This window comes from Schistocerca serialis, chromosome 10 (genome assembly GCF_023864345.2).
Source record: "Schistocerca serialis cubense isolate TAMUIC-IGC-003099 chromosome 10, iqSchSeri2.2, whole genome shotgun sequence".
NCBI lineage: Eukaryota > Metazoa > Arthropoda > Insecta > Orthoptera > Acrididae > Schistocerca > Schistocerca serialis.
In genome coordinates this window covers 158,673,199-158,686,863 of record NC_064647.1, presented here as the reverse complement: position 1 = coordinate 158,686,863, position 13,665 = coordinate 158,673,199, and the positions used below count along the sequence as shown (strand labels likewise).

Below are 13,665 nucleotides of genomic sequence, written 5' to 3'. Positions count from 1 at the left end.
CGACGACCTTTGCAGCAGCATGGACTATCAGCTCGGAGACCATGGCTGCGGTTACCCTTGACGCTGCATCACAGACAGGAGCACCTGCGATGGTGTACTGAACGTTCGGATGAATCCAGATTCTGTTTAGAGCATCATGATGGTCGCATCCGTGTTTGGCGACATCGCGGTGAACGCACATTGGAAGCGTGTATTCGTCATCGCCATACTGGCGTATCACCCGGCGTGATGGTATGGGGTGCCATTGGTTACGCGTCTCGGTCACCTCTTGTTCGCATTGACGGCACTTTGAACAGTGGACGTTACATTTCAGATGTGTTACGACCCGTGGCTCTACCCTTCATTCTATCCCTGCTAAACCTTACATTTCAGTAGGATAATGCATGACCGCATGTTGCAGGTCCTGTACGGGCCTTTCTGGATACAGAAAATGTTCGACTGCTGCCCTGGCCAGCACATTCTCCAGATCTCTGGTCAATGGTGGCCGAGCAACTGGCTCGTCACAATACGCCAGTCACTACTCTTGATGAACTGTGGTATCGTGTTGAAGCTGCATGGGCAGCTGTACCTGTAAACGCCATCCAAGCTCTGTTTGACTCAATGCCCAGGCGTATCGAGGCCGTTATTAAGGGCAGGTGTGGTTGTTCTGGGTCCTGATTTCTCAGGATCTATGCACCCAAATTGCATGAAAATGTAATCGCATGTCAGTTCTAGTATAATATATTTGTCCAATCAATACTCGTTTATCAACTGCATTTCTTCTTGGTGTAGCAATTTTTATGACCAGTAGTGTAATTCCCATCATGCTCCACGGCCAACCGTGCAGTTTGGACGTCCTAACGCAAACCGTTCAGAAGTTATGACTATTTTATTTCATGTAGTTCAATAATTATGATCCTGTAACTACATCGTACCTAACTACGCAGGTTGACTGGCACAAATGTCGGCGTGGAAACTTTTCCAAATAAGATTTCTCGTAAACAACTCGCACTAGAATCCTGCGACAAACACCACTGACATTCTGATTTACCCTGCGTTTAGTTTGTTAACGTTAATAGGCATTGGTCTATTTAAACATTGTATGTTTGCACGAAAACACACCAAGTATTATTACAATCTGGTGATTGGCTAACAATACGAGCCGCTGACTAGCACTTTCCATTTCCACAGTATTTGAGTACTTTAGGTGATTCACGCCGTATATTTGCGCATTAAAATAGTATTTATTTTGAAACGTTATTAAGGTACGTAAATACTACATTTAATTTGTTCACCGCAGTTTACAAAGGCAAAGGCTACACAAAGGCATGTGAACAGGGATCTATACCACAGTCTAATATGTACAGTCGCGACACTCACTGCTTTGAAAGTTGTTACCATTTGACAGTTCAAGTGACACTAGCGCCCCTAGCGGCCAGAAAGCTCGCCTCCTTCGGGCGGCAGACGCGACGTAAAAGTAATGTTTGTTTTTAATTCGTTTTGTACGTAATTTACAAAATAGTTAGTATATTTTTGCGTCACAAGTGTTCGAACAGCGAGAGACATAAATGATCGTTAAATATAAGTAAACAGAGCACGAACGAACTATTGAATGAAGTGACATAAGCTGCAACATATTCTTGAAGAAATAATTAAGAAGTAGCATACAATCGCACTTATTCCACTGAAAGTAAGAGAATACACACTGTATATCTCACATATGTAGTATATAGATGCTCTTCCTTGTGTAAAAATGAAGCGTCACATCACTTTCCATACAGTTTTGCTTTGCAGGAAGCCTGCTTCCAAAAATACAATTTCCATCTTATTCTTTGTGGTATCAGGTTATCTTAATAAAAAGCATGACTGTTTTACAACTTCATTATATCCCATTGATACATTTAACGAAAATCAAATTAAACGAATGAGTCAGTCCTAACACTTTAGTAACCCAAATTAGCAAGCTTCATCACTTCATTTCTTCTCTTGCTCCTACAGACTAAGTCTTGATTCCTGAATTTAATAATGTAAAATAGCCTCACTTGTACAAACAGTCTTATTAACAGCCCCCAGGTGGAAAATTGGAGATTTCCACGAACATGTTCACAAAGAAAGCACCACAATTACTCATGTGAGCATATTCATAAAAAGTAGAAGTCATCTTAGTCTCACAATGAGTTAAAAATTCTTTGACATCTTCTGTACAAATAAATAGGTTTCCAAAGTTGCCTTCATAACTTTTAAAATGACAAACTTTTGTCATTTGCATCTACATCTTGGGTGCCATCTACAATTACTGTCCTACATTTATTAACAGTCATGAATTGTAAGCAGCTTCTTTAATACATAACCAAACACGTATCTCATGCTGTTTGCCTGTTCGGACTTCCACATTTGGTAGTCTGATCACTGAACTCGTGTCACTGACGTCGCAGAGTGGTGGAACAAGTAATTTGGGCGCTGCTTTCATATCCACTATTGTCTGACCCCATTTGATCCCCTCACAATTGGCGGTAGCTACACTGGGTGTGTTCATTAATTTGCTTAAAGCACAATTATTGAATGCAGCACAAAACTGTCGTCGTGAAGGGTTGCTACCACCTTTATGCCTTATCACTGAGAAAACGTTTTCCAGTGGATCTTGATTAATTTTGCGTGTTAATAAATATAACGTGGTTCCAACCAAAACATCATCAAGAAACATGTTCAAGGCGCTTATGTTACCCAGAAGTCTTTTAACATAATCCGAGATGAAAAATCTTTCCCATCAACATCTACAAATTTCCATGACTGTATCCATGGCTTCAGTGTCTTTAGTATTTCCAAATGTCTTGGGGCACTTGTAATGCAGTTCCTTAAGCATACAGGCCCTTTAACACTATATGCAGTAAATATGTCAAAAATATCGTTTACTTTTTGGCAAAAATCTGCAGTAGCAGTAGCAAATGATGATATGGTGCCACAGGTAACAAGTGTCTCAATGCCTGCTTCTACTCAACACACGAACTGCAAGGCTTACCTTCATTTTTGAAAATGCTGGCAGTTGGACAGCTCTTTTAGTGAGCTTGGGGGCTAACTTGTACTTCCTTTCACAATCACTTGAGTACAGCTGACAAATGTCCTTCCATGAAGCAGTGCAATCCATCCTTCATCTGTTGTGTGGACAACATTATACCTGAATAAATTATTACGTATGATTTTTATCAAGTGTGGGGTGTCATAAAAAAGTAGATCTTACTACCTTCGTGCACTAAGCATGGATTAACTGGTGTGATACCCCTCCACAAAATTCGAGCCTTGGTCAGTCACACATGTTTTTACAACCAAACCAATCTCTGTGAGTTTTTTGACAACTTCAAAAAATATGCACGTCAGATAGGTGGCTCATACTGGTCCGTTGGAGAAATAATATACCAATGGCTGCTTAAAATTTGAGAAGATGCCGTTAATCGTTATAACTAATGCAGTATTGGCAACCAGAGACGTACGTATGAAACCCATGTCTTCAAATCCAATAACACGATCCCTAGAGCTGTCACATATCAAATTTTCCATTAGTGACATCTCATCCATAGACAAATTAACAATTATAACAGTTTCTGGTAACTGCTGCACTTTCTGATTTAAAATATGAAATATGTTATTATTTATCCTACAATTTAATTGTATATCTTCCACATACCTTTGTAAGGTACGTACTGATGGAAGGCTAAAACAATGTGATAAACTGTATGCCTGCGTACTATAATACAACAAATTAAGTGCAAATACTTTAGTTTCATCTTCCCATTTCGCACCACGTTTTCCATTCAATGTTATACTGATTTGGCTTATCAATAAATCGAGAGCATCTTTCTTCAAGTACTTGGAATCAATACTTTTTAAAATGAGCTTGTCCTTTTGTACTTCGTGTCCTGGGACGTTGTGGTTGCAGTTTATTCTTACGATGGGCACTTTCTTTGTCGTGTAGTAATTTTGTACGAAGTCGAATGATTTGCACGTTTTTACATTTCACACGATTTTGCAACACGCGAATAATTTTACGTAATCTAAGCTTTTCATCTTCAAAAGATGTCTGTGTTGCTGATTCCGTTGTTAGTGATTTTATGTATGTCTCTCGTGTGGGAACACTTGTGGTAGCTGTTTCTTCTGTGTCAGGAGACAGTTTCATTGTTTTTCTAGTAACACTTTCACGTTTGTATGGCAATTTTCTCTTCATCGTAACTAGTTGTGGCTAATTCGGCACATCAAATAACGTAGGAACTGCATTCCATACCAATGTCTTCTTTTCCGCGCTCATGAACTGGTTTGACTCGAAATGTAACGCACAAAACTTCACGTTATTGTGCAAATAAAGGACATCTTTTTGCAGCAGGTCCTGTCTTCTACTATTTATTAACCATTTCTTGCTCCTAAAAATGAAAAACAAATTCAGTAATTCAATACAGATTGGAAAAAAATCGTAAATAAAGAGCGCTCTAATGTAAGGTGACCATATTTTCTAGACTCAAATTCGGGACATAAACATATTCCCTAGGCCCAAATCTGGGACACTTTAAAAATTTTGCAAAATGGGCTGTTGTTGTTGTGGTCTTCAGTCCTGTGACTGGTTTGATGCAGCTCTCCATGCTACTCTATCCTGTGCAAGCTTCTTCATCTCCCAGTACCCTCTGCAACCTACATCCTTCTGAATCTGCTTAGTGTATTGATCTCTTGGTCTCCCTCTACGATTTTTACCCTCCACGCTGCCCTCCAATACTAAATTGGTGATCCCTTGATGCCTCAGAACATGTCCTACCAACCGATCCCTTCTTCTAGTCAAGTTGTGCCACAAACTTCTGTTCTCCCCAATCCTATTCAATACTTCCTCATAAGTTATGTGATCTACCCAGCCAATCTTCAGCATTCTTCTGTAGCACCACATTTCAAAAGCTTCTATTCTCTTCTTGTCCAAACTATTTATCGTCCATGTTTCACTTCCATACGTGGCTACACTCCATACAAATACTTTCAGAAACGACTTCCTGACACTTAAATCTATACTCGATGTTAACAAATTTCTCTTCTTCAGAAACGTTTTGCTTTTGTTGATGTTCATCTTATATCCTCCTTTCAAGACACTATCCATTCCGTTCAATTGCCCTTCCAAGTCCTTTGCCGTCTCTGACAGAATTACAATGTCATCGGCGAACCTCAAAGTTTTTATTTCTTCTCTATGGATTTTAATACCTACTCTTTTGTTTCCTTCAGTGCTTGCTCAATATACAGATTGAATAACATCGGGGAGAGACTACAACCCTGTCTCACTCCCTTCCCAACCACTGCTTCCCTTTCATATCTAATAGCAAAATGGGCTATATTTATTTATTTATTTATTTATTATATGAGAAGAAGGTTTCAATTAAATGTAATAAATACAAAATATCAAATTTGTTACAAAGAAAAGCACATTTGCATTTTATTAATACCTTCTAAGATGAATGAGTGTGATCAGGGCAACTGTATTTATCAGTGCTGTGAATTTTCTTTATCAAGTCTGTATTTTTCAACAACATATGAAAAAACTAAACACTAGTTTCATCATAATTTATTCTACTTACCAACATTGCTTTCATGGTTTCTTCAGCCAACTGTGTTTTGTCACTTGTCCATATATTGTTCATGTGGGAAAATACCCTTTCAGTAGCAGCATTAGTGCCAGGAAGGCAGAAAAGAAACTCCACTAGCTTGAGTACATTTGAGAATGCCACTTGATTCTGGCTGAAATGAGAAATCATCTCAACCCATCTTTGACCTGGAACAGTGATGTTAGCAGTCCATGCAATGATTTTCTCAGTGGTTACAAACTGTTTGACACTGACATACTCATCATATATCACATTTTCTGCAAACTGAACATATGGCATAGTTTCGCTAACTAGAGAAGTAGTTCTTTCAATGTCATCCCATCCAGGTATTTGATTCAAGGTAACCCAATTGTAGCAGTCAAAGTTCTGGAAACTTTTTTCAGTCCACTTCTTTAAGTAGGATAGAGCAGTTTCACAGAAAAGTAATACAGCACCATGAAAACTCTTTACCTCTGCTGGAGGCAGACCTACCTCTGTTTCAAGAATTGTTTTAACTCTTGAGGGAAGGAACTGGTCTTCAATTTTGGACTGCAATGTAGTTTTCAACTTACTAATACAGTCAGCCACTTCAAATATAGTGACTGTCTGTCCTTCAACTTTAACTGCTTCCTGAAATGATGATGCCTGACGGTGAACAAAGTATAGCCATACTTCAGACAAAGGGTTTTGAAAGAAGTTTTGAAGTAACAATGGACACTTTTTTTCAGATTGGGAGTATGATTTTAGTGTTTTAAACATTTTGATGACTCGCTCAACAGCAGGCAACAGTACTAACCATCTTGTTTGAGCATAACCCAAAATCATTGCAAAATCTGTTTCAACAAAGCTGCAAAAGTCCTTTAGTGTTTCAACTCTCACAGTGTATGATTTGAAATACAGAAATATTTTGGAAACTACCATTTCTATATCTACAGGCAAAATGTCAATAGGTGCTCGAACAGTATATGAGCAGCACAACCAACCCCTATCAGTCTATGACCGATTTCCACTTGTAGTTTAGTAAAAACATTACTCTGACCTTTTCTTTCAGCACCTCCAAAATTGCAATTAGTGTTATCAGCACACAGTCCAACGACTTTTTCTTCTAGGCAGTTTTTTCTGTGGCAGTCTGTTAAATAGCCGCTCACAATAGTAGATGTTTCCCCAGGCAACGATTTTAATTGTAATAATCTTGAAACTTCCTGGCAGATTAAAACTGTGTGCCCGACCGAGACTCGAACTCGGGACCTTTGCCTTTCGCGGGCAAGTGCTCTACCAACTGAGCTACCGAAGTACGACTCACGCCCGGTACTCACAGCTTTACTTCTGCCAGTACCTCGGACAGATGTGGTCTCACACGAGGCAGCGTGAGAATTTTCGAGGCATCGAATACTCGGACAGATGCAGTATTTTTACAGTTGTCATCTTAACACTGCAATCTGAATCCCATAGAATTGATCAGGAGCCAAGTTAAGGCATTTGTCGCGAGAAATAACATTCAATCTGCCAATCGTACTGGAACTAATGCACGAAACTTTGTGACACGTCACTGCCGAACGATGGCGAAAAGCAGAACCAAGTATTAAAAGAGGAAGAAATGTGGACTTTATAATGATGATGATGATGATGATGATGATGAAGATGAAGAAGAAGAATCGAACCCGACCGGGAATCAAACCCGGGACCCCGTGATCCAGAGGCAGCAACGCTAAGCTAAGATAGAGAGCATGTTACGTTTTCCATCAGATCACCTAAAAAGCGTATGCCTGAGTTTTACCATTATTTCCTTCTGTTCAAAAATTAAATATCATTCATGGTTATATTGTTCTCTGTTCGTTTCTTTTCACGTCTTCAAATGTTCACATCACTTCAGGTTTGTTGGACAACGTAGCTGGCTAGTGCTATCCAAGTTAAATGCTCCGGTAAAGCTGTTGTACCGTATTATCGCTGAATCGATGTACGCGTAAGCACAGCATAAAAAGTATCCTCATTATCGTACTTGACTGTACTCGAGACAGTTTGACACCCGCTCCACGTGAAAATAAATCCAATGATCTTCCAGCAAACGCTGAGGAATACGTAGAGTAATGTTTAGATGAGGTTTATTCTTATGATCGGAGTATAGCCGAATCCCTAAGAATCCATATAATGGGCAGAGAGGTCAGTACACAATAACTCACTGTCGATACACTCAACAAACCCCTCTTTCACCAAACCCCAACGATGTTTACAGTAACAGTTGTGCTGTGGAGTGCAATGAGTGGTTATGATGGTGGTTTTCTGTATTGGCATCTCCTGGAGAAAAGCGTTCTCCTTAATAAGATACTTAGAAGAAAGACAGATCTGCAGGGAGTTACTTGAAATCTGCCAATTATCCAAATAAAGTTTGACTATAGTAACGCTTGATCACAGTTCTAAAGACATAAGAACCGATATCCTGAGCAGTCTAACTTCTGACTATGCATCAGTCCAAAGGAAGAAGTATCACAATACGGTAAGTGAACACAAATAACTGCTTTAAATATTTTCACACTACCATTGGGTATTGTTTATAACGAAATGTTAATGTGTTGTTACGTATTGGGATATCGGACTGTAAAGAAACGTGTTTCGTTCATCAGCTGTAATTGGGCGGTATTGGCAGTTGTCGTACCGGACTTCCTCACCCATAATAAGCACTTAAATTTGTTTTTAATTCTGATGTCGTACGGTGGTCACCTGATGTCGGATCGGGAGAAAAAATATCGGATTAGCAATTTTCTGTTTTGGAATAGGACACAGAACACAAGCTGACTTTGAACTATTTGATAGCCGAAATATACATTTTTCCTTGCAGTGTGAATGGGTGTATACTTCAATGGTGGCTGGTAGTTTGTGTCTACACTGTGTAGGTTAGATGATTCAATATTGAAATGCATAGCGTCTGTTAATGCTTAAACCATCAGACACTAAAGGCAACACCTTGATTTTTAAGTCATCTGTTATGCCTCCCACAATCCTTAGCATATGGCGATTGTTGTTGTTGGTCTAGTTCATTCCACGGGTAAACACTTTGTAATATGGATGACCTGCGTCTTGATTCCTTTTGTTCCCCCCCACGATTTTTCCTTCCAAGATATATTTACGGAGCTGTCATCGCGAATGTGCCCAATTAATTTAGAAGTTGTTCTCTGTATTATGTTAATCAGTATTTTCTCGACAATTTCTTGTAGTTGTCCTTCAATGGATTTTCTTTTAGTCCAAATGTTCGTGTGACTTATCTCTATACGCTCATTTTCTGAGTCCACCCTTGACAGCTATAGCTTAAACTGCTGGGAATACTGAACAATAGGATACAACACGTCAGCTTTGAAACATGACGTCACAAGTTACCACATTTAATGCGTTGCAAAAACATAGACGGCTGTTCAGAAACAAAGAATTGTAACACAGAGAAAACAGATCGTAGACATACACCACATATTTCCATATTTCGAACGTAATGTTATATGTATTTTTTTCCAGTAGAAAGCCCTAGTATCGTACTCTTCAGTTGTCTATATAGGTCACCTGAAAGATACAATTCTAGAGCTGGCAGAAAAGACATACGTTAACATGGGACTGAAGCACCTCAGTTGACATGTATCCAGCTGACCTACTACCAACTTAAGTACAGGATACTAGTTTTACATATGTTGGTTTTTTCTAATTCGAAAGTACTATTATGAACTGAAGAATAGGAAGGAGAAAAAGTGACAGATGTTAAATTTGTATTGCATATTTCAATTGACCTATATAGGTCAACTGAAGAATACGATACAACATTTGTAGTTAAACTGTGGTAAAAGATGCCATTGTTATGTATGTCACCTTTTTGCTTTCGTTAGTATTAGTATCCTATTCTTCAGTCGATCTACGTAATATGGGACATGGATCAACCGTAGAGGAAACAACAATTGGAACGACTTAGTATCAGACAAAAGTATAATTCAAAATCTGTACACATATGATATAAAATTACGACAAGCAACGGAAAGCATACACAATATCTCTCTCTTAATAACACATTCATTCATTTTTACTTAAGATTATGATGCTTTGCCACAGAAGATAAATCATTTATCTGTGGCTCAAAACTAAGCAGCTAATGCCTATAACTACAATATGATGTCATTGGTCAAAGCTGACAAGTTGCATCCAACTCCTCAGTTGACTCAAAATGCTCCAAGTAAATGTCGTAATTAATGTATTTTGTTGTTTTAGTTGTAAGATGTCAGTCTGTTAATAAATTAGGTCTACCCATAATTTTGGAAGCTCTTTTAATATCCATTGTATTTATCACCTGTTATTGTAGAGCCTGCTTTTTAAGGAGAAAATCTACTTCCATCAGAATTGTATTTACTTAATTTTTGCCCTTATTTGTCTGCTTTGTTTGTCTACCACCATTATTTTGGTCTTGTTTGTGTTTATTTTCAGTTTGTGGCAAAATTTTTAACATAATATACACGATTTCCTTTCCAGAACCCATTATGATTATTAAATTGCCATTGAATGGAATACAGTGCATCCGATTGCAGTTAATTTTTATCCCTTTTGTGCCATGTTTGATTGATTGTATTGCATTTCATATAAACAGTTAAAATAAATATGGAGAGACAACTTCTTATTCTAAAGTCTTATTTAATGCAACAAATATCTATTTCTGTACGCTGAGTTTTTTGAACATATTGAGAACTAGTCTTTTCTCTCTCCAGTCTACCTCAGTTTAATTCAGTTCTCCAAACGTGTTCTTCCAGTCCACCCTTAAAATATTGAAATCAAATTTTGTAAGGTGTTAACTACACATGTACAGAGATAAAAAATGGTAATGTAAAAAACTTAAAAGTATATGTTGCTGGATGAAGTCCCACATATCTTAAACCATCCTTGTATGTGAAGTAAAGTGTAGATGTTGTGTTGTTGCAGCACAATGTTGGGAGTCTGCCTGGCACGGAAGATCCTGTTTCACCCACAGCAACGGCAATGTGCACACTGGAACATTGCCACACGCCTATACTCCTCACACGTGGAGTACAGGCCCATTCGGAGCGTCATGTGTGCAAACAGAGGTACTATATCTACATACAACTTAGTTTCCACAATTACGCAGTTCATTTCAAACTCACTCCCTCCCTCCCTCCCTCCCTCCCTCTCCCCCCCCCTTCCCTTTGCCCTGTCCCACACCGACAACAACGATCACCACCCCCATTGCTACCAAACTGAGCTGCTGTGGTATTGCATTATGTTCTTCCATTTCTGGAATCATGTCTGCTAGTTTGAGTAATGTGTAGTTACAGAACTTTGCTGATTAGGGCTCCAGTGCACAATAAACTTCAGAAAGTAATTTTTGTTACTTTATTGTAACAAAATACCACCTCAATAGAAAAACAGTTTGCATGTATCTACAGCTTACTCATATTAACTTATTTTGTAATTCCAGGTGAAATAGCTATAAGAGTTTTCCGGGCATGTACTGAACTTGGAATTCGATCTGTGGCTATATACTCAGAGCAGGACAAGATGCACATGCACCGGCAGAAGGCGGACGAATCGTACATGGTGGGCAAGGGCTTGCCACCTGTCCAGGCCTACCTCAACATCCAAGAGATCATCCGTATCGCTAAGGTAAGCTAAGCTCGATGCCGTAGGGAAAGGAAAACTTTTTCCATCTTTCTGTGGCATAAGCAACTTCTGTTATGTCTGCAATTTTTAACACAGAAGCAAAGACAAGCTGGAGAATCGAACACATCTGCTATTGACATTTACTTGGACATAAATATATGTGAGAGATAGGAATCGCATGCGTGGCATGAATTTAAACATTGTCTTTCACATCTTGTAGACCATGCTATATGCTCTTACCCATGAGAATGCTGTAATTCCCATAGTTCCTCTGCCCTACTTTCCATAACTCTGCAAGCTGTGCGGGTCTAATGCCTAAGATTTTCTCTTACACATCATCTTGCAGATGATACATGGAAGTGAACATGTAAATTCTATCTTCGTAGATACCCAAAAGACCTATGACTCTGTACCTGGTCATTGAGTGCAAACCAAAATATGATCATATAGAGTTTCTTCACAAATATGACTATCTCAGGGGAATGTTTTAACTAATTTAACTCGGTACATTATACTGGACCGTGAATGTTCCACAGAAATGAAAGTAATTTTATGATTTAATCGTGGCTGTAATTTTCAGCAACTTAGTATATGTTGCAGAATTTCCAGTCAGTTGCAAATGTATTTTTATTTTGTTTTATCAGTTTTAACTAATTAATTTGTCGTCTTCTGAAGCCTACAAAATTAGGGGTATTATAAATCTTTAGACATTGGCTGTATACTTATGTAAAGAATTAGTAGTAGTAGTAGATAACAGAAACTTAGTTTAGCAGGTATCAGTATCTTCTTCATTGAAGCATAGTGGCGTGATAAAATTTACTGCATCAATCACGTAATGTACATGTCGAGCTGATGTGCTAGGAGAAGTGAACATATGAAATAAAATCGTCATAACTTCTGAATAGTTTGCGTTAGGACATTCAAACTGCGCAGTTGGCTGTGAGGCATGATGGACATTAGTATGCACATGTGCACACGCCTTATTGTTGTCAGCTATTTGCACGTGAAAATGTCATGGTACAGCATGCCTGAGCATATAGCGCTTCTGAAGGCCTACTATGCAATCAAAAACAGCCGAACTGCGTCTCAAAGGAAGTTAGCGACCAAGTTCAAGTTAAAGACAACCGGTACAAGTGTGCTAACAATCAAGAATTTTGATTTGCAAGTTGGAGAGAATGGGTAGTGTTTGTGATGATAATCTTGGCAATGTCAGTTGTCGAAAAAGAGTAAAAATGTCTGAAAACATTGAGGAAACGTGTGTTGTTTGAAACCAGCCCCAGGAAATTGGTCAGGTGAGCTGCACAACAGGTGGGAATCAACCGGGAGACACTGCGACAAATTGTTGAAGACCTGCATTTCTTCCCATTCAGAATTCAAACCCATCAGCCATGAAGCCCAAGGGGTGTGGAACAGTGGTTGTTCCGCCAACACTACTGTCCATAGAATTGACAAACACGACTTTGATGTGAATATGGTATGGTTTAATGATGAAGCCTACTTTCATTTGGAAGGGTTCGTCAATGAACAAAAGGTCTTATTTGGGGGAGTGAGAATCCACATTTCATGATTGAGAAGTCTCTTCACCCTGAAACGGCTAACTGTGATGTGCAATGTCCAGTCAGTGAGTAATCGGTGCAATATTCCTTGATGACACGGTTACTACCAAATGATATATGAAGGTTTTGGAAGATGATTTCATCCCATTATCCTAAGTGACCCTGATTTCGACAAGATGCGACTCGTGCAGGGCGGAGCTTGACCCCCTCGAAACAGGACAGTGTTTTGATGTCCTGGAGGGCATGGACCTCGATTGGCCACCATATTCTCCGGATTTGAACATGAGATACCTTTTTATGGGCTATATTAAAGATAAGGTGTACAGCAAATACCCCAAAACCGTAGCTGCGCTGAAAACCCTCATTCAGGAGGTCATCAACAGCACCAATGTTCAGACACTGCATCGAGTCATACAGAATTTTGCTATTCATTCGCACCAAATCAATGCCAGTGGTGGTAGGTATATTGAACATCTTGTGACCTAAATCCGAATATCTGTAGTGACATTTACATGTTGAATAAAGTGTGTGTACGCAGTAGTTTGTAACTGATATGTTTTTCTTTGTATAGTACAGTAATTGTCATCCAGTATATAAAACCATATAAAAAGAATATGAAGAAGGTATTGATGACTGCTAAACCAGTACTAAATAAGTTTCCGTAATATCCATCTTATACTTTACATAAATGTATAATGAAGGTCTAAAGACTTAAAACACCTCTTATTTTGTGAGCTTCTGAAGGTGACAAATTAATTTGTTGAAACTGGTTAAGTGAAATAAAAATACATTTACAACTGATGACAGAATTTTGTTCTGAAGTGAAAGTAACATTAGGTGTACCACAGGGAAGTGTAATACGTAAGCAGTTTATCAGGCAGGAT

At 38.8% G+C, this 13,665-nt stretch overlaps 1 protein-coding gene across 5 annotated transcripts in view; it reads left to right on the top strand.

Annotated features, from left to right (window-relative positions):
• LOC126425294 (pyruvate carboxylase, mitochondrial) overlaps positions 1-13,665 on the top strand; it is a 417,925-nt gene that overhangs the window by 304,875 nt on the left and 99,385 nt on the right. For all 5 annotated transcript variants that reach the window (XM_050088273.1, XM_050088271.1, XM_050088272.1 and 2 more), the window contains 2 exons: positions 10,530-10,672; positions 11,044-11,228. In XM_050088273.1, the coding sequence (XP_049944230.1) occupies positions 10,534-10,672; positions 11,044-11,228 (324 nt within the window). In that variant the 5' untranslated portion in view covers positions 10,530-10,533. The remainder of the gene's footprint in view (positions 1-10,529; positions 10,673-11,043; positions 11,229-13,665) is intronic.